The 21940-nt window shown below is 41.9% G+C and overlaps 1 protein-coding gene across 1 annotated transcript in view; it reads right to left on the minus strand.

Annotated features, from left to right (window-relative positions):
• Positions 1-21940, minus strand: part of CA8 (carbonic anhydrase 8) — a 195852-nt gene that overhangs the window by 132438 nt on the left and 41474 nt on the right. Inside the window, exon 3 of the mRNA XM_044293978.1 lies at positions 6183-6307. Coding sequence (XP_044149913.1) covers positions 6183-6307 — 125 coding nt within the window. The remainder of the gene's footprint in view (positions 1-6182; positions 6308-21940) is intronic.

Here is a 21940-nt window from a genome sequence, read left to right on the forward strand (position 1 = left end):
CTGGTTTTTAAAATGAGGCCATTTATGGGTGGTAAGCCCCACAAAGTGACTTCAGACCTGAACTGGTCTTTAAAAAGTGGGTTTTGGAAATTGTCTGAAAAATTTAAAGATTTGCTTCTAAACTTCTAACGTCCCCAAAAAAGAAAATGCAATGTACAAAATGATCCAAACATGAAGTAGACATATGGGAAATGTAAAGTAATAACTGTTTTAGGAGGTATCATTATCTGTTTTAAAAGCAGAGAAATTAAATTTTTCCAAATTTTGGGTAATTTTGGTATTTTTTTTATAAATAAAAATGAAATATTTTGACTCAAATTTACCAGTGTCAAGAAGTACATTAGGTGACGAGAAAAATCTCAGAATGGCTTGGATAAGTAAAAGTGTTAGCAAGTTATGTTAGATTTGAAAAAAATGGCCTTGTCCTTAAGGTGAAAAATGGCAGGGTCCTGAAGGGGTTAAATAAGACCAAGATCACAGTGCTAAGTGAGATTATATGGAAAGATATAGCTATTAGAAATTAGTTCAGGAGTTTAAGCTACAATTATATACATCTTTCATCTTGCACGAACACTATTCAGGATTAGTGCAACCATATGGCTTTTTCAGTGTTTTACGGTCCGTTTTCATGGATCCGTTGTTCTGTTTGTGTTGCGTTTCCAGTTCTGTTCCGTTTTTCCGTAAGGCATATACAGTAATTACATAGAAAAAAATTGTGCTGAGCATAACATTTTCAATAGATGGTTCCGCAAAAATGGAACGGATACAGAAGACATACGGATGCATTTCCGTATGTGTTCCATTTTTTTGCGGACCCATTGACTTAAATGGAGCCACGGAACGTGATTTGCGGGCAATAATAGGACATGTTCTATCTTTCAACAGAATGGAAAAATGGAAATACGGAAACGGAATGCATACAGAGTATATGCCGTTTTCTTTGCAGAACTATTTAAATGAATGGTTCAGTTTACGGACCGTATACAGAACAGAAAAAACGGCCTATTAAAAACGGGAAAAAAAACGGTTGTGTGAAAGAGGCCTTAGGCTTGAACGAATTGGGTTTGGATTGCTGTATCCAAACCTGATTCTTTGCAAACTTTGTTTACAATATCTCCACTATAGTGGGCCAAAATGCATGGCCTCTGCTGAGGCCTAGAAAATTTAGCTTGCGTCTATGACATTACACTTAGCGTATTTTTCGCACTATAAGACGCACCTGCCCATAAGACGCACCTAAGTTTTTGAGGAGGAAAATAAGAAAAAAATATTTTGAACCAAAAGGTGTGCTTTTGGTGGGTTTTGAACTAATGGGATCTGTGGATAACGCACTGTTATGGGGGGGAATCTGTGGATGGCACTGTTATGGGGGGGCATCTGTGGATGACACATACCGTATATAGCATCTTATGCTATATATGTGTCACCCACAGATATCCCCCATAACAGTGTCCCTGTGTACAGTAAATAGTGACCCTAATACAGGGGGTGGAGGCTAGCAACTGGTGTTGAAATCTCGGCAGGGCCTAGAGTCACTGTACTCTATTACACCGGGCCTTCACACACCAGTATATGTAAACTGTAGGCAATCCATATGTAAAATGCAAGGTAGCGCAATACACGTATTCCTCGCTACGAAACGCCCATACTAGCAGGCAGGCTGGCTGGCCACTCACTTCCTCATGCACTTGCTCCGACTGCTTCATTAATAAAGTGGGAGGAGAATGCGTGTGAGGAAGTGAGTGACTGGCCAGCCTGCCTGCTAGTACGGTTGTTTCATAATGAGTACTATGTGAATTGCGCCATCTTGCAGTTTACATATGGAGTGCCTACAGTTTACATATCGATTGCCTACAGTTTACATATGAATACTGGTGTGTGCGGGGCCCGGTGTATTAGAGTACAGTGACTGCACCGGGCCCCGCCGCGAGTTGCCTGCCTCCAGCCCCTCCTCCCTCCCCGCTGATACATCGCAGCCGACGATTCCCCCCACTTTTTTGGGGGGGTGCATCTTATGGGGCGAAAAATACGGTAGGTTATGCACATATAAATGATTTAAAATTACAGTTCCAGAATCTCATTAACAAAGCTGAGTTCAGCTTCAGATTTTGGAACTGTAATTTGTGTGTGTAAACGAAGTGCAACATCATAGACCCAAGACAAAGTAAGACTCACATTATTTGCAGCCATATTTGCCAGGCCTCAGCGGAGACCATACATTTTAGCGCACTACGGAGGAAGATATTGTAAACAAAGTTTGCAAACGAATTGGATTAGGATACAGTAATCTAAACCCAATTCACTCAAGCCTATTCTGGATGATCAGTGTGAGGGTTAAAGGCTACGCACACATTTGGGGGAATTTTTTTCAAATTGGTGTTTATTAAAAAAAGTTTCAACCATTTTTCCTGTAGAGCTTCAGTTTCTGTGTATTTGCATACTTACGGGCTTTCAGTTTATGCAGTCCTGTCAGAAAACTGCTCTGATGGCAGGATCTGTAGCCCTCATCTCTAAACTCTTGACAGCTCACAAACACCCATTTTCTAGATTATTGAAGATACCCTCTCACCGAGGCCAGCCTACTATCCTATTCAGAAGGTGCTTACATCAAGAAGATGGCTGTAGATGAAGGGGTATGTTATCAAACATATCATGTCAACGCCATTAAAACACAGTGCAATTGACTCTGGAGGAAGCATTATGACATGTTTGGTCAATTGACCTTTCATCTACAAAGCTCACCTGAAGGAGACAGTAGGCTAGATACGGTAGCTGCCATATAATCCAGGATTATAGGCATGCAGCTTGTGGTATTTCCTCTGTGTACTCTGGTGTCCTGAGCTGAATGGGCTGCCTAATATTTATGCTGCTCAAAAGAATCACAAATAGTATCGGAATTATAGGATGTTCTAATTCTGAAATGCCACAGAAAAGTTTGAAGCACATTATATTAATTGCATGTTCCATAGTAAAACCACCAAAAAAAAAAAAAACTGGAAGCAATAGTAATAGCTTGACCTATTTCTGCTCCGGAAGTTAGGTAAAGGCAAGAGAGAGTAGACTAAGAACTGTGACGTGCTCACCTGTCCTACCTCCTGAGATAAAGCAGAGAGGCAGAAGGGGCTTGGCTTGAGAGAATCAATTAGCTCTGTGCTCTACTTAAATATCGCCGCCCTTTTGCTCAGGTCTACTTATTATTAATTACACTTTTTGTGCACTCTGTGAGTATACTTGTTTGGGACCACTCAGGGTGAACTTGTTTAGGTTCTTAAGTGGAATCGCCCCTTTTTGTATGGCTATTCCATTGCAAGAAGGGCCCTATTTAGTAATTGGGGTTTATCAGGCTAAAAACTCTATACCCTAGTTTAGTGATGGCTAACCTCCGGCACGCCAACTGTGGTAAAACTACGACTCCCAGCAAGATCCATTTATTTCTATGGAGTTCTGAGAACAGCCAAAGAAGTGTACACCTTGGGAGCCATAATTTTACCACAGCAGTAGTGTCGGAGGTTAGCCATCACAGCCCTAGTTCTTGCTAAACAGAGTGGCTAGTGTCAAGTCTGAAAAACGGATATGCATGTTGCTGAACAGGTTACCAGTACTTTGACAGTTTCATTACAGTTATTTTAGATACTTGAAGATGTTGGTGTACAGTAAGTTAATCTTAACAGCCAGTGCAAGGCACTGCTGTTAAAGGGGTGGTCATCAAAACCTGATAAGTGGTATCTGACTCCCAACACCCCCATCAATCAGCTGTTTGAAGAAGCTGCGGCACACTGGTAAGTACAGTGGAATCTTTCAGTTCACCGGTCATATGGCCTAAGCACAGCTCGGTTCCGTTCATATGAAAGTGCCTAGGCTGCAATGCCAAGCACAGCCAATATACAATTTATGGTGCTGTGCTTGGTATACTGTGAGGAGGCTGCAGCACTTAATGGAACAGTGCAACCTCTTCAAACAGCTGATTGGTGGCAATGCTGGGTGTCTGACCCACACCAATCAGATAGGGATAACCTATCCTGTGGATAAGTCATCAGATTTTTCCTTCTAGAAAACCCCTTTAAGGCAAATAAATCGTGAATGAATTATAGAGGCATAGCTGCACTTGACCAAACCTAATTTTGCCTCTATACAAATTATAGATATTACCAATGGACAATATTGAGATCTGTCTAATAACCTTTTGGGCATTCACTGCATCTACAACAACATAGCTAGGGATTTGTACTGTAACTGCAATAAGACTATGGAAGATGCCAGAAGATAATGTTATGATGTGTTAATTTGTTGAAAAATTCAAGATAGTTCTGGATTACTCTCTTAAAAGATATACAGTCAGGTCCATAAATATTGAGACATCTACACAATTCTAAACAGTGATGGCCAGTTCGCCCGCGAACACATGCGGGCTGCCATTTTAAATCACAAGTCCAGCGATGCACAGGTAAGTCCTTACCTGTGCCTGCGCCGCAAGCCGGTCTGAAACAAATGCGGTCACCGGGAGCAGGCAGTTCCGAGAACAGCCCGATGAAGGCCCCCGGCGGCTGTTCTCGGAACGGCCTGCTCCTGGTGACCGCATTTGGATTTGAAATGAAACGAACAAGATGTGCTTTAACTACAGACTGTCAGCTTTAATTTGAGGGTATTTACATCCAAATCAGGTGAACGGTGTAGGAATTACAGTTTGCATATGTGCCTCCCATTTGTTACGGGAACAAAATGAATGGGACAATTGGATTCTCAGCTGTTGCATGGCCAGGTGTGTGTTATTCCCTCATTATCCTAATTACAATGAGCAGATAAAAGGTCCAGAGTTTATTTCAAGTGTGCCATTTGCATTTGGAATCTGTTGCTGTCAAAAGACCCAGAAGACCACGGAAAAACAACTGTGGTGGATGACCGAAGAATTCTTTCCCTGGTGAAGAAAACACCCTTCACAACAGTTGGCCAGATCAAGAACACTCTCCAGGAGGTAGGTGTATGTGTGTCAAAGTCAACAATCAAGAGAAGACTTCACCAGAGTGAATACAGAGGGTTCACCACAAGATGTAAACCATTGGTGAGCCTCTAAAACAGGAAGGCCAGATTAGAGTTTGCCAAACGACATCTAAAAAAGCCTTCACAGTTCTGGAACAACATTCTATGGACAGATGAGACCAAGATCAACTTGTACCAGAGTGATGGGAAGGAGACGGAAAGGAACTGTTCATGATCCTAAGCATACCACCTCATCAGTGAAGCGTGGTGGTAGTGTCATAGCGTGGGCATGTATGGCTGCCAATGGAACTGGTTCTCTTGTATTTATTGATGATGTGACTGCTGACAAAATCAGCAGGATGAATTCTGAAGTGTTTCGGGCAATATTATCTGCTCATATTCCGCCAAATGCTTCAGAACTCATTGGACGGCGCTCCATTGTGCAAGTGGACAATGACCCAAAGCATACTGCAAAAGCAACCAAATAGTTTTTTAAGGGAAAGAAGTGGAATGTTATGCAATGGCCAAGTCAATCACCTGAACTGAATCCGATTGAGCATGCATTTCACTTGCTGAAGACAAATCTAAAGGGAAAATGGCCCAAGAACAAGCAGGAACTGAAGACAGTTGCAATAGAGGCCTGGCAGAGCATCATCAGGGATGAAACCCAGCGTCTGGTGATGTCTATGCGTTCCAGACTTCAGGCTGTAATTGACTACAAAGGATTTGCAACCAAGTATTAAAAAGTGAAAGTTTGATTTATGATTATTATTCTGTCCCATTACTTTTGGTCCCTTAACAAGTGGGAGGCACATATGCAAACTGTTGTAATTCCTACACCGTTCACCTGATTTGGATGTAAATACCCTCAAATTAAAGCTGACAGTCTGCAGTCAAAGCACATCTTGTTTGTTTTATTTCAAATCCATTGTGGTGGTGTATAGAACCAAAATCGTTAGAATTGTGTCGATGTCCCAATATTTATGGACCTGACTGTATATAAAATTTCTAAGATGGGTCCTTAAATTTCTTCCTAATTGCTGGTTTTATTTACTTTTATCTGGGTCAACGAATGCAGGATAACAGCAACTTTACCTAATGTGTTATGCTACTGTTACATCACATGGTATTGCCGAATAATATTTTTATACATAATTGTAGTTGTAAAATAATAATAGGAACAATTTTGTTTAATTTATGCTTACTTCCATTGGGAAAGCTTTGAAATTGACTGTATGCTCTGAACCACGCTGGTTTTCTCTGCCCCAATGAAATTTTACTTCATGTAACTCATATTCATGACTACGCGGCAATGGACCTCCTGTTAAAACTAAAACATAAAATGTATTCAATTAATGCATATTACATTAAAACTATATAACAGTGAGTAGTGTGGTATTAAATGTTTGTACAATAAAATGGTTATGGATCTACATGTGATTCATAAAACCAAAGTAGTAAATAGACCGCGCTGACTAGACAGTGTCAGATAGTGGGTCTCGTAGTTATTGCCACATCAAGTGAAGTGATGCCCCCAACTATATGCACACCACTGTTTGCCGAATCCTCGTCCTGTACCAGTCCAAACTAATAAACCCAGTAGACAGGATCCCTGAGGAAGAAATTCGCTAATTTCGAAACGCGTTTGAGGTTTTTTGGTTCGAGAAGGCATCCATCCTTAGTGTGACGTCACACGGAACTACCTCTGTCGTCAAATACCAGCTAGAGCTTCCCTCGCTTGCACGCGTCACTGTCCGGGACCGCGCGCGCTTGTAGAGGAAACCTGAATATATGAACATTGCAGCAACTCTTCATTAGCATTACTGAGAACTACAGCGAGGATCTCACATACCAGTCCATTACAGGCAAGTTATTTTCTCTTGCAGCATCTACACGCAAGTTGACTGTCTACTGGGTTTATTAGTTTGGACTGGTACAGGATGAGGATTCGGCAAACAGTGGTGTGCACGTAGTTGGGGCATCGCTTCACTTGATGTGGCAATAACTACGAGACCCACTATTTGACACTGTCTAGTCAGCGCCGTCTATTTACTTCTTTGGTTTTATTAATACATTTATTCAGGGTTTAGGCAATTTATCCCTCTTGTAGACCAGTAGCGACACACTCACAGGAGTGTTATTCAGTGCCACAATACTACATTTTCATTGTTCTATTGAACGAGGTAGCGCGGGTACTCATTGATTTTATGTTTAGCTTCTACATGTGATTCATGTTTAAATCTAATGTAATCAGTTTGCATCAATTTAAACATAAATGAGTAAAAAATGCTGCAAATAATATAACAAAGCAAAAAATTGAAAAAATAATAAATAAAAAAAACTGGAAAATTGTATCAAACATTAGTTGGTCACTTACTTAATGGTTATTGCAAGTTTGTTCATAAAACTATTTGTGTGAAGCCATATGCCTCTTTTATTGTGCTACCACTGTGCATTAAAAAAATACTACAAATGATGTGTTTGCACCATAATTCATCATGTATTTTGATGTACAGTTTCAGGGGACAAATCTCTAAAACTTTACTACTACTACTACTACTACTACTACTACTACTACTACTACTACTACTACTACTACTACTTAGCATTTTCAAGAATATTCATCACTGATGTACAGTGACATTAAAACATTATAAATTATGGACTGCAAAAGTAAGGACATTAATACAAAATTCTTATATCTATGTTAAGATGTACATATTATCATGTATAGTAACATATGGCAATGTTTATCTAGACATTCATCTAGTATTGCAATTGAAGCAATTAATTGTTCTAGCAATTTTCTCAAAGTTTCCCAACCATCTGCCACTCTTTCATCATAGTATTTATCATACATCTGCCTGCTCCAAATTAAAATCACAGGTAATGACTTATAAAAAGGGTAATAAAAAAAAAGCATGGTGAATACCTTAAAAAAGGTATCTAAACAAATATTTGCATTTGAAGTTATTATTTTCAAAGACGTGGGTATTATTTGAGACACATAAAAGTCAGAATTAAGCATAACATGTAAAGTTCTTTGATGCAATTTCAAAAGAAGCACAAGTAAATGGAGTTGTATGCAATTTATATAAAATGCCTACATTGCAGCATTTGGAGTTTTATTATGATCAACTCTAATTAGCTTGTTACTATAAGAACTTGAAATATTGCCTGCAGTCAGGGCAAATGGACTAAGCTTTTATGCTTGCTTTCAAAAATATGGATACACAATAAATGTATAAATTTGTATGAAACGTTAAAAAACAATGACCCAAGTAAGGGCTTGTGGACAGCACAATGACATATTCACAGAGCCCTTACAGGTCCATATTATACAATTAGGGGCATTCCACGTGTTGCTATATGGTGCCTGTTTAAGTTCAATACTATCCTATACAAGCAGTAGGGAGACCTCAGTGGTTTTTTGTGTAAATATGGAAGTGCACATTGGTACACAATGGACCCATAGCAGACTATGGACTCTGTATTACAGATCTGTCAAATATGGATGCATAATAAAGTTGTGTATACAAGTTCTGATGGAAAAATAACACTATGTAAACTTTCACTTACCAGTATTCTGGTTTTGATTTACAAAAACAGTACTGATGGCTACTACAGCGTTAAAGTGGCCTAAAACTGGGACAAGTTGGGCCCAAGTGGCTTCTTAGTTATCTTTCAAGTTCATTGAAAACAATATAAAATGTAATTAAAGCCTCACATAGTTGCATTATATTTAGGTTGGGCAAACACATGGCATAGTTCAACATTTTGAAAGCTTGGGTTATTTTTTTACTGCACACCCAGGCCCAGATTAACTAATCTTAAAGATGGTGTAAGCCAAGACAGGCAGTCCATAGCTTCAGCAGTTTTATAATAGGGGCTCAGGCTAGATGATAAAAGTAGTGTAGGGACACTTTTCTCTGACTCTATACTAACTATTGGTTGGCTTTCTTTGAAATTGATTTTATGCCAGAATTGGACTGAAATATTGGCACAAAATGAAGCATCTTGTGCCTCATGCAAAACCCCAGCCGTTTTCCACTAAACCTCAACTCTCGGTGAGCAGGTTGAAAAAAAGTATATAAACCCTAGATGATCCAATTGCACCACTTTTTAGACAGATTTTTGACACAGATGCATCAGTAACTCTGGGCCCTAGTACCTGGATGTTCCAAATATTCGAACAGCAGTGTTGTAGTCAACATCTTGTATCAGCATTTGTAAGCCAAAACCAAGAGTGGAACTTACAGAGAAGAGTATAACAAAAATTGACACCCCTTCTATGCTGAATACCCATTCCAGGTTTAGGCTTATAAATACTAAACAGTGGCCATAATACTGGCATGTGAGGCCTTAGGAGCCATTTAAACAAGCGTATTCTGGATGTATTATCCATCTGTGTTATGGTGCATCTGTGGGTTTAACTGACCCAAAATGTCATGAAAGGGTAGGGATAAGTACAGCTCTGTGCTCCACCTGCACCACTGCCCCCACCTACTTGCACGATCAATCCTAAGCGACGGCCCACAACTGGATGTCAGTCCCTTCTTTACTAAGTGCAGGGGCCTAAACCTAAATGGGAAACGAATAGCAAGACAAAGACCAGGACCAGATCAGGATCCAAAATACACAGCAAAGTGAAACCAGGAGAAAACGTCAGAGACAAAGTCAGCAGGCAAAGGCGAGGTCACAGACTAGCAGAGTCAAATACCAGGAGGTCACATCAGAAGCAAAATCCGTAAAATCAGAAACAATGTCCAAGTCAGCAGGCAAAGGTCAGTAATCCAGTGTAGCCAACACACAGCTAGCTAGTGAGGCATGGAAAACCAAATCACAGGTACCTGTGGCCAGTAGTTGCCTGTTTAAATAGCCCGCCTCAGGAGACATGCGATGCTGGCACAGAACCCAATTGGTCCAGCATCCTAGCTGCCTGATGGGTTAAGCAGTCCCACTATAAGCAGGGCTGGTTGCCATAGCAATAGAGCAATGCCTGTGATGCCGCCATATTGCAGCTGGACCACAGACAGGTAAGTGACACAAACACAGAGCATCATAGGCATCTATGATACTATGATTTTGGTTAGTTAAGGCTGGAACACACAAGAGCACCTAAGGAAAGAATTACTAATAAACTGCAAGTAATTCTATTATGACTGTCAGCCATATATACAGTTATAATACACAGAATAATATTTGGACAGCATGAGAAATTACCACCTTCTGCTCTGTGCCATCTGTTTACATCGCCCAAATGGTTCTTCGTCTGTTTCCATTACTGTATATGTTTAGTCATTCTCTACAGTTTGGGTACTAGTGTATAAAAAGAAAGATACAGCAGACTGGACTGAAGACAGCTGATAATCAGTTGAATTAGACTTTTTCTAATCAAGGGGCTTTAATGGATTAGATTATTGATTGCCTATCCTTATGATAAGACATCCATATCAGATGTGGCTGGGGGGGATCATTACTGTATGCATTGCTCTACTTCATTTTGGTGGTGCAGGATATTGCAGTTTTGTCCCATTCAAGTGAAAAGGATGAATTTATAATACCCTGTAATGCCTTTACTAATTAGACAAAATGGTGGTAAATTGACAAATATAGACAATGAAGAGGCTTCCGCACTCATTTAAAGTGTCCAGCCTCTTTAAATGGCTGATTGGCAAGGAGTCATAAGTCAGACCCTCACTGATCTGATACTGAGGTTAGACCATCAATTTTCTGATCTATGAAAAATCCCTTTAAATAACAGTTTGTTTTAAAAAGTCTATATAATTCAATGTATTATCCTGTAGTGTTGATCCAGAAAAACAAACCTCTATAAAGCAGCCTCAAGCTGTCCTTATTTTAGGAAAAAGCTCCCTTTCTTCAGTTCTGTTATATCCATCTTAAATACCAGTACCTAAAACTGTAGAAAATACTTCATGGGTGGACTGACTGGGCATCTTAGTCCCTTTTGATGAATTGCATTGCACCTTATGTGCCTTAGCAGGAGCTGCCTGTCATTGATTAACACAGTTGCTATGCACAAACCTTGACCTTTTTTTTTTTTTTTTTATGTCAGCATTGTACCATTTGATACGTCATGGTGAAATTTAACTCAAGTACATAACCTTACATTTATTTACATTAAACTATTTGCTACTTCTACGCCTAAGCTTGCAAAGGCCCCAAATCTCTCGGTAAATACAATATGTTACATAATATAAATGAAAGGAAATGAATGAATGAGTGTGTAAAAATAAAACATTGGCAATGATTAATCCTTTTTCCCTTTCTTGACTGTGCCTCTTTATCCAGTGCATCTTAAAGAGTGAAATTCAAAATTATAGTTGGGACCTAAATAGCCTTAATCTCGTCAGCCTGAAGGTTATGCAGACTGCAAAATTGGCACAATAAGATTTAAACATCTCAGTAAATTATGTCCTGTGCCGCTGACCCTGTGTTACAAGACAGCAATGCTTACCTCTCTACTACAGTACAAGGAAATAACAGATCACATGACGGTCAGCTTCAAGTAATACCCGAAAGTCTAAGATTTTATATATTTTTTTCATCTTAGCTATTCAAGTATTATAAAATAACATAAAAATATAGGCTAATTGTAAAACACACAGTACTAAAATGGTCTCTAGGCCTCTAAAGTAAGGCGAGTATAATGACACTACAACCCGGGGTAATAAACCTTCACTTTCATACCACTGTATAACAAAGGTTTATGTGTCATCGAATCTTATTATTTCTCAGCACACGGAGCAGCGTTGGGGAATGTATCTGATGCATTTGATTTTCTCACAGAGCTGAAGTGTCAAGTTTGCACTCTCAGTCATATAATTCTTCAAGTCTTCCGTTCAAGGTTAACACTAAAAACAAGAATGTAATCTTAGGGTAAATTAGACTTTATGAAAGGCAAGCAGAACATGTTCAGAACTTTATGTAAATAGATATCTCAGATTCTACATAAAGTAGAAATATGTTTGAATACACTACTAATAGGGACTAAAACCAAAAGCGGCTTTAAAAAGGAATAAAAACACAAAAATACAAGATCACTATCATTTTGAAAAGAATTTAAGTAACATAAACGTACAAAAATGACTACAAGTTAAAAAATAAATGTAGAAACAAGTTAATTTTAAAAGGTGAATGGGCTACAAGACACTTCTATCGGTAGCTTACCTCCCTTGAGAACAGTTACGGCCGAGTGTGGAACCACTGTGTCAACCAACAGATTTGATTTTGGGCTACTCCTAAGGGCGTTATCCTGGCAGTTCCCTGGTTATCACAGTTTAAGCCCTGTACAAGGATCTGGACTTCACTGCAGGGGAACCATCAGGCTGCGACCTCCTGGAGTAGTCTGTATGACTGACAGCTGACCCACAAAAGGTCAAGAGACACCAATGCAGGGCACCGAGAGGTCAAGCTAAATCAATTTCAGTAACAAGCCATAGTCAGGATGTGAAACATAGTATGTGAAACACAGTAAACAGTCTGAGGCCAGAGCAGGCAACGAAGGGTCAATATGAAGGTCAGGCACAGGTTAGGTCAGAAAGGGTCGGGTCAAAATCCTGAAAATAGTCAGAAAGTCAGTACATAGGGAAATATTAGAAATCGCACACTGTCGCGGGATAGTAGCAAGCTACACAACCTTTTGCTCAGGCCCCCACCGATAAACGAAAGTACCTTAAAGGGGTTGTCCCACTTCAATAAATTACATTTATAATGTAGAGAGAGGTTGGCTGAGTTTGCACACTAAAGAAAAAAGCTTTGTCCTATGTGCACTGCCACGGTCCCGGCCACCAGAGAGGCTAGCGCTTTTTCCTATAGTGTGAAAGCATGGCCACTGCTGCTGGATTGCAGGGTGGTCATAACCATGGAAACAAGTGTATAATGCTATGGAAAAATAAATGAAGCCAGCAAAAGGAGGCAATATGGATAAGCAAAATACATTAGAAAGTGACATGTATTAACTTTATCTTCATGATAAATTCCATTTGTTGTGAGACAACCCTTTTAAGTACCCTAAGGTGACTAGTGTGAACTGGGGTCCAGGCACGCAGGCCTTTTAACAGCTGGGAGGAGCACGCGCACACACCCTCTAGGCAGGCGGAAGGGGCTTTGACCACAAGAAGCAGGCTGCAGCCTGAAGGGTACAACAGACAGATGACTGCGGTGGCTGGGTCTGCCACGAGGAAGCAGAGGAAGGTCCACAGAACCAGGCTGCAGGAGAAGGAGGGAGAGTAGGGCAGGGTCCATGCTCACCTGGGAGAGCAGAGCAGTAGCAGACATGGGCCGCCGATATTATAAGAACAAAAAGATCAAGTATGCTGAACTCCAATATGACCAGTTGTTCTTTGCCCAGTAGTCAAGTCTGATGTTTGATCAGTCCCACCAAACATTGGCAGGTTCAGCAAACTTAATCTAATGTGTATTCCCAATTTTATAAGAGGTAAAGAGAAATCATGATTATGGACACAGGCAGGGTTGTCCAACCATCTATACATTTCTGGACAGTCCATAAATACATGAGATTTTTTTCCCCTTGCTTGTAAAACTTATTTGGTACTTAAAAGGGGTTGTCCGGGATTGGGGACATTGCTATAAGTGAACACCAAGCACATAAATATTACATACATTTCTGTCCTACCTTTGCCAGACTTTTCTAATGCCCCGTTTTCATGTCATAAATCCTCTGCCGGAAGTACTGCTTTTCAAAGATTCAGTGACGTACCGGGTCCCTTTCTGCAGAGAGAAGCCTCTGCTTCCGCTTCGCAGGGAGCCCCGTGACGTCACAGTCAGCCTCAGTGAGCTCAGTGATTATGCAGAGCGCACTGAGGGGCAGAAACTAGGTGGCAACACATTACGCTTAGCCCCGCTCCTCTGGTCCGGTGACATCACCGGGCAGTGCGCTTTCTTCTCAATGAAGGAGGCAGAGCACTATGCTACTTAGCATAGTAAACACCTCCTATGTAAAATACAGGCAAATGCTGCAGAAGGCTGGATAAAGAATGAGTCAGGGGGCGGATGCACAGAGGAGGTGACGATGTGCGGCATGAAGTTAGCGCTAACATAAACATCAATACATTGATCTCAACAATGAGTGGGGGACTGTCGGAGCCCTGTAGAAGAGGAGAGAATACAAAAAAAAACATATGTGGGGACCTTGAATCGGCTACTAAGAGTGAGTGATCTTATATATTTTTTTTTTATTTGATCCCGGACAACCACTTAAAGTGAATTTTTAAGCTTAAATTTTAAGTTGAAGTTTCTAAGGTTTTACACAATACAATAAATGTTAATAATTTGTTTATATCCGCACTCTTGTCTATAAAGACAGTTTAGAACAGTTATGATTCATTATAGTTTTGTCTGTAAAAAAAAAAAAAAAAAAAAAAAAAAAATACATTTTAACGCTGTCTAGGAAAAATGAACAAAAAAAAATAAAAAAATCAGGTTAGCAACGCTGGAATCAGTCTAGCCACCATCAATGCAAGTACAGAAGGTCAACAAACTAATTTTTAGATAGATAGAGAGTGGTAGTCAAGCATTTCTTTTAACACCAGGGCTAGACCTTTACATTTTTCCTGCTCCATTAGTGGAGCAGAACAACAAAAATAATGCAAGTGACAGATGCAGCACATACTGTAACTGAACCAGAGATAAACTGGTCCAACTGATTATAATAGGAACAAATTAATTTCCATTCAGGAGACTGCATTTTTAGTGGGAAAAAAGTTCTGCATGTCAGCTCTCCGACACAGGAGAAAAGAGCCTCTAATACAGATGTGAACATGACCTCAATAAGTTACTAAAAACCCCTACCCAATTCACACTGTGTCTTTGCATAAAAATGTACAATAGAAAAAACTGAAAGGGTTGTATGGAGCAGCAGTGTCCATGCTCAGCCATCAAGTGTGGAAGATGGGGGGGGGGCTAAGGCACCCCATTATAGCAACTGTTTAGAGCCTAAGCAGTTGGACCACTACCGGTTTAACTTTTATGGCCTATCCTATAGACATATAAATGTTGACAGTTGAAATACCCCCATTACATTTTGGCTTTGCTTTATGGTTTAGTGCAAGATTCCTAGTCCAAAAGTGATTGAACTGACGCTTGTCATCAGTTGGGATGACATTTACTGTATACATTAAAACATTTCATTACAAGTACAATATGATCTGAAACACCAGTATATTTCAATATGCTCCTGATACTTTTTATTGCAGATAGTAATTAGTAGTTATGTCTGAGAGCCAGCACTTATTTTAAGTTTAGATTTCCTTTAAACCTCACTGCCATCTTTGACTTTGATTTCCTGCCAGAAGTGAATTCAGATTTAGCATTGTGCTAATCCTTGGCATGCTCCGGACAAATCTTTAGGGGCTTGGTTTTATACTCTGCAACTGCCGGATAAAACAAAACAAGTAGGGATGACCATGTAGATATACTATAGTGGCTTCCTATTCCCGTTTTAATCCATCCTTTCAACATAAACATTGCATTAGGATCAGTGAGGTGTTTATTCTGATGTCTGACCTTTAAACAGGAACATTTAAAAGAAGGGTAAGATATATAGTGAAACTACACTATAGGAGTAAAGTTAAATGACTGAATCAGATGCTGTATGGTAACCCAGGGTTTTCGCACACTGGCGTTATGCTCTATACCAGGGATGGGCAAATTCAGCCCTCCAGTTGTTGTAAAACTACAAATCCCATCATGCCCTGCTGTAGGCTGATAGCTGTAGGCAGACTGGGAATTATGGGATTTGTAGTTTTACAACAGCTGGAGGGCCAAGTTTGCCCATCCCTGCTCTATACCCTCATTTCCATTGTTATCCATAAATAAAATGCTAAAAACAAATGAAATATTGACTTGGTGAACTGGATTTTTAAGTAATACAATTTTAAAAAACGGTTTAAAAAAACCCTATATTTTTTCTCTCTGGTAAAAAAAAAAAAAAAGTTTTACCTTTAAAAAGTTATTGATGACAAAAGGAATGAATAGGTCATCATGGACCCAACTTTATTATTGCACCAAGATATATGGGCCATCGTACAGCTGATCTACAATTTTGCAGATTTTTTTGATTGTCCAATCAGTGTGGTGGATTGGTGAAGATTCCTGCTGCATTACTGAAGTAAATGTGAGATTAAGGCCTTATTCACACGTCAGTGTTTTGGTCAGGGATTGCGAGCCAAAACCTGGATTGGAGTCTCCACAGAAAAAAAGTATAAGGAAATTATCTGCACCTGGTCTGTGTTTAGAGCCACACCTGGTTTTGGCTCACAATCACTGATGGAAATCACTGACCAAAACACTGACGTGTGAATAAGGCCTAAGGCTCCATTCAGACGTCCATAGTGCATTGCCGTTCCGCAATACACCTGGCCGGCACCCCCATAGAAATGCCCATTCTTGTCCGCAATTACAGACAAGAATAGGACAAGCTCTATTTTTTTCCGAAGCTGCGGACCGGAAGATCTGGGGCGCGCTCCGGATATGCAGATGCAGACAGCAAACTGTGTGCATGTTGCTGTTTAAAGCATACCCGAGTTTTAAAAAAAAGTATGCATCATGGATTTGCTTCTTTGTACAATTCTAACTATGAGGGAGCAGTTATGTTTGGGCTTCCATAAAGCTTCTTTTAGCCATATTTCCTGTTTTAGCAGCATGGCTAGAGGCATTTCACTCAGAAGCAGTGGGTGTCTCTTTTCTCTTAGTACTGTTTGCAGTTACCTCATTTCCCACTGTTGGTTTTCTTCTAGGGAGCTCAGAAAGCTGATAAGGAGGGATAAATCACACGTAAAAGCAGGAGGCTCATTTCCTGTGAACCTTTTTCTGAGTCTCTGTTACCAGGGATGGATCTTGAATGACAACAGTGCACTGAAACCTACAGTAGGTGGAAGTGAGACCCTTAGTGGCCATGACTTTACATCCTTTTTTAAATAAGTGATTTATAGTGTTGAGCCCAAATATTAGAAAAGCAAATTTTTCTGGTGAATATCGCCACTTCGTGAATATAGTCCGAATACAATTCATGATCATTTAGAATATATAGTCCTATATATTCGTTCAGATGGAAAAAAGGACGAATATTATAAAAACCAAAATATATATATATAAAAAAGGAGAATATAACAAATATATGAATTTGCGAATATATGACGAATATTCTACGAAATATCACAAACTCGAATATGACCATGCCGCTCATCACTAGAGATTTAGACATTTGCTAGTTACACTATTCTCTATAGCACCTAAAATTGCTTAAAAAAAGCTAACATGCAAAAAACTATTATAATCAAAAATGTCTTTATTAGACATCCATCAAAGGTATATCATAAAAAACATACAGGAAAGCAGTAGTCATGGAAAGACGATAGTGTTACAAACACATACATACATATATATATATATATATATATATATATATATATATATATATATATATATATATATATATATATATATATATATATATATATATATACACACAGAGAGCTCCAGACCCACCACAGGGACTGGTATCATGCCCCAAGAGGAAGCGTGAAGCGAAACGATCGTCGGGCGGCTGCTCCAGACCAGGGTCAGTAAGGAATGGGTATTGCTGTATTACATGCACTCTAACTTTTTTTCTCTCCCCCTGCAGCTCTAGTTGTGTGGGGTGACACACAGGCTCACACAGCCGTACTGGCTATTGTGTCTTGCTATACATGCTCTGTGTGCACTTTATATGAGCCTCACTCAACTGCAATTGCTATAACTGCGGGTGGGGGGGGGGGGATACTAGTCCCTGTGGGTGGGTCTGGAGATCTCTCTGTTATATATATATATATATATATATATGTGTGTGTTTGTAACACTATCGTCTTTCCATGACTACTGCTTTCCTGTATGTTTTTTATAATATACCTGGTAGCTTTTCTAAGCAATTTTAGGTGTTATACGAATAACTCCATGCGAGATATTTATGACAGAAACTTTTTTGGTGCTTTACACTATTCTCTAGTAAATGAAATTGTTTGCAAGTACAGTAAACTTTTTTCTACAGGTTAGAAGTTTTTTTGTTTGTTTGTTTGGGATTAGGGATGAGCGAACTCGAACTGTATAGTTTTCGTAAAAGTCCGGGTTCGGGTTCGGTGTCGTCGCTTTCTTCGCGCTTTTGTGACGCTTTCTTGGCGCTTTTTGAAAGGCTGCAAAGCAGCCAATCAACAAGCGTCATACTACTTGCCCCAAGAGGCCGTCACAGCCATGCCTACTATTGGCATGGCTGTGATTGGCCAGAGCACCATGTGACCCAGCCTCTATTTAAGCTGGCGTCACATAGCGCCGCCCGTCACTCTGCTCTGATTAGCGTAGGGAGAGGTTGCGGCTGCGACAGTAGGGCGAGATTAGGCAGATTAACTCCTCCAAAGGACTTGATTAATCGATCGATCTGCAGCTGTGCATCATTGAGCTGCTGAAATTCAATTGCTCACTGTTTTTAGGCTGCCCAGACCGTTTGTCAGTCACTTTTTTCTGGGGTGATCGGCGGCCATTTTGTGTCTTGTGGTGCGCCAGCACAAGCTGCGACCAAGTGCATTTAACCCTCAATGGTGTGGTTGTTTTTTGGCTAAAGCCTACATCAGGGTGAAGCTGTCACACCAAGTGCATTTAACCAGCAATAGTCTGTTCATTTTTTGGCCATATACTACATCAGGGGCAAGATGCGCCCGTCACCAAGTGCATTTAACCCTCAGTAGTGTGGTTGGTCAAGCTGTCACACCAAGTGCATTTAACCAGCAATAGTGTGGTTATTTTTTGGCCATATCCCAGTCTAATTCTGTCAGTAAATCCATACCGGTCACCCAGCGCCTAAATACTAGGCCTCAAATTTATATCCCGCTAAATCTGTCGTTACTGCTGTACTGTTCTGGCTGGGCAAGTTATTTAGTGTCCGTCAAAGCACATTTTTTGTTCTGGGTTGAAAAACAATTCCCAATTTAGCAATTTCCTAATTTAGTGGTTTCTGCTGTATCAGAGCTATTTGAAATCTATCCTTAAAAGGGTATATAATATTCAAGGTGCACATAGGGTCATTCAGAATAACTTCACACACACGCTACTGTGCATTTCCAAGTCTAATTCTGTCGTTAATTCTATACCGGTCACCCAGGGCCTAAATACTAGGCCTCAAATTTATATTCAGCTGAATTTGAATACAATACATTGGGCCAAATAATATTTTTGTTGTTGTGGTGAACGATAACAATGAGGAAAACATCTAGTAAGGGACGCGGACGTGGACATGGTCGTGGTGGTGTTAGTGGACCCTCTGGTGCTGGGAGAGGACGTGGCCGTTCTGCCACATCCACACGTCCTAGTGTACCAACTACCTCAGGTCCCAGTAGCCGCCAGAATTTACAGCGATATATGGTGGGGCCCAATGCCGTTCTAAGGATGGTAAGGCCTGAGCAGGTACAGGCATTAGTCAATTGGGTGGCCGACAGTGGATCCAGCACGTTCACATTATCTCCCACCCAGTCTTCTGCAGAAAGCGCACAGATGGCGCCTGAAAACCAACCCCATCAGTCTGTCACATCACCCCCATGCATACCAGGGAAACTGTCTGAGCCTCAAGTTATGCAGCAGTCTCTTATGCTGTTTGAAGACTCCGTTGGCAGGGTTTCCCAAGGGCATCCACATAGCCCTTCCCCAGCGGTGAAAGACATAGAATGCACTGACGCACAACCACTTATGTTTCCTGATGAGGACATGGGAATACCACCTCAGCATGTCTCTGATGATGACGAAACAGGTGCCAACTGCTGCGTCTTTCTGCAGTGTGCAGACTGAACAGGAGGTCAGGGATCAAGACTGGGTGGAAGACGATGCAGGGGACGATGAGGTCCTAGACCCCATATGGAATGAAGGTCGTGCCACTGACTTTCACAGTTCGGAGGAAGAGGCAGTGGTGAGACCGAGCCAACAGCGTAGCAAAAGAGGGAGCAGTGGGCAAAAGCAGAACACCCGCTGCCAAGAGACTCCGCCTGCTACTGACCGCCGCCATCTGGGACCGAGCACCCCAAAGGCAGCTTCAAGGAGTTCCCTGGCATGGCACTTCTTCAAACAATGTGCTGACGACAAGACCCGAGTGGTTTGCACGCTGTGCCATCAGAGCCTGAAGCGAGGCATTAACGTTCTGAACCTGAGCACAACCTGCATGACCAGGCACCTGCATGCAAAGCATGAACTGCAGTGGAGTAAACACCTTAAAACCAAGGAAGTCACTCAGGCTCCCCCTGCCACCTCTTCTGCTGCTGCCGCCTCGGCCTCTTCCTCCGCCTCTGGAGGAACGTTGGCACCTGCCGCCCAGCAAACAGGGGATGTACCACCAACACCACCACCACCTCCGTCACCAAGCATCTCAACCATGTCACACGGCAGCGTTCAGCTCTCCATCTCACAAACATTTGAGAGAAAGCGTAAATTCCCACCTAGCCACCCTCGATCCCTGGCCCTGAATGCCAGCATTTCTAAACTACTGGCCTATGAAATGCTGTCATTTAGGCTGGTGGACACAGACAGCTTCAAACAGCTCATGTCGCTTGCTGTCCCACAGTATGTTCTTCCCAGCCGGCACTACTTCTCCAAGAGAGCCGTGCCTTCCCTGCACAACCAAGTATCCGATAAAATCAAGTGTGCACTGCGCAACGCCATCTGTGGCAAGGTCCACCTAACCACAGATACGTGGACCAGTAAGCACGGCCAGGGACGCTATATCTCCCTAACTGCACACTGGGTAAATGTAGTGGCAGCTGGGCCCCAGGCGGAGAGCTGTTTGGCGCTCGTCCTTCCGCCGCCAAGGATCACAGGGCAACATTCTTTGCCTCCTGTTGCCACCTCCTCCTACTCGACTTCCTCCTCCTCTTCTTCCACCTGCTCATCTAGTCAGCCACACACCTTCACCACCAACGTCAGCACAGCCCGGGGTAAAAGTCAGCAGGCCATTCTGAAACTCATATGTTTGGGGGACAGGCCCCACACCGCACAGGAGTTGTGGCAGGGTATAGAACAGCAGACCGATGAGTGGTTGCTGCCGGTGAGCCTCAAGCCCGGCCTGGTGGTGTGCGATAATGGGCGAAATCTCGTTGCAGCTCTGGGACTAGCCAGTTTGACGCACATCACTTGCTTGGCGCATGTGCTGAATTTGGTGGTGCAGAAGTTCATACACAACTACCCCGACATGTCAGAGCTGCTGCACCCGTCTGTTCGCGCTTCCGGCGTTCACATCCTGCTGCTGCTCGCCTGTCTGCGCTACAGCGTAACTTCGGCCTTCCCGCTCACCGCCTCATATGCGACGTGCCCACCAGGTGGAACTCCACCTTGCACATGCTGGACAGACTGTGCGAGCAGCAGCAGGCCATAGTGGAGTTTCAGCTGCAGCACGCACGGGTCAGTCGCACTACGGAACAGCACCACTTCACGGAGGAGGGAGGAGGGAGGAGGGAGGAGGAGGTGGAGGAGGATGAGGATGAAGCATGGTCACAGCGGGGTGGCACCCAACGCAGCTCGGGTCCATCACTGGTGCGTGGCTGGGGGGAAAGGCAGGACGATGACGATACGCCTCCCACAGAGGACAGCTTGTCCTTACCCCTATGCAGCCTGGCACACATGAGCGACTACATGCTGCAGTGCCTGCGCAACGACAGCAGAGTTGCCCACATTTTAACCTGTGCGGACTACTGGGTTGCCACCCTGCTGGATCCACGCTACAAAGACAATGTGCCCACCTTACTTCCTGCACTGGAGCGTGATAGGAAGATGCGCGAGTACAAGCGCACGTTGGTAGACGCGCTACTGAGAGAATTCCCAAATGTCACAGGGGAACAAGTGGAAGCCCAAGGCCAAGGCAGAGGAGGAGCAAGAGGTCGCCAAGGCAGCTGTGTCACGGCCAGCTCCTCTG

The sequence above is a fragment of the Bufo gargarizans genome, chromosome 5, assembly GCF_014858855.1.
Source record: "Bufo gargarizans isolate SCDJY-AF-19 chromosome 5, ASM1485885v1, whole genome shotgun sequence".
Classification (NCBI taxonomy): domain Eukaryota; kingdom Metazoa; phylum Chordata; class Amphibia; order Anura; family Bufonidae; genus Bufo; species Bufo gargarizans.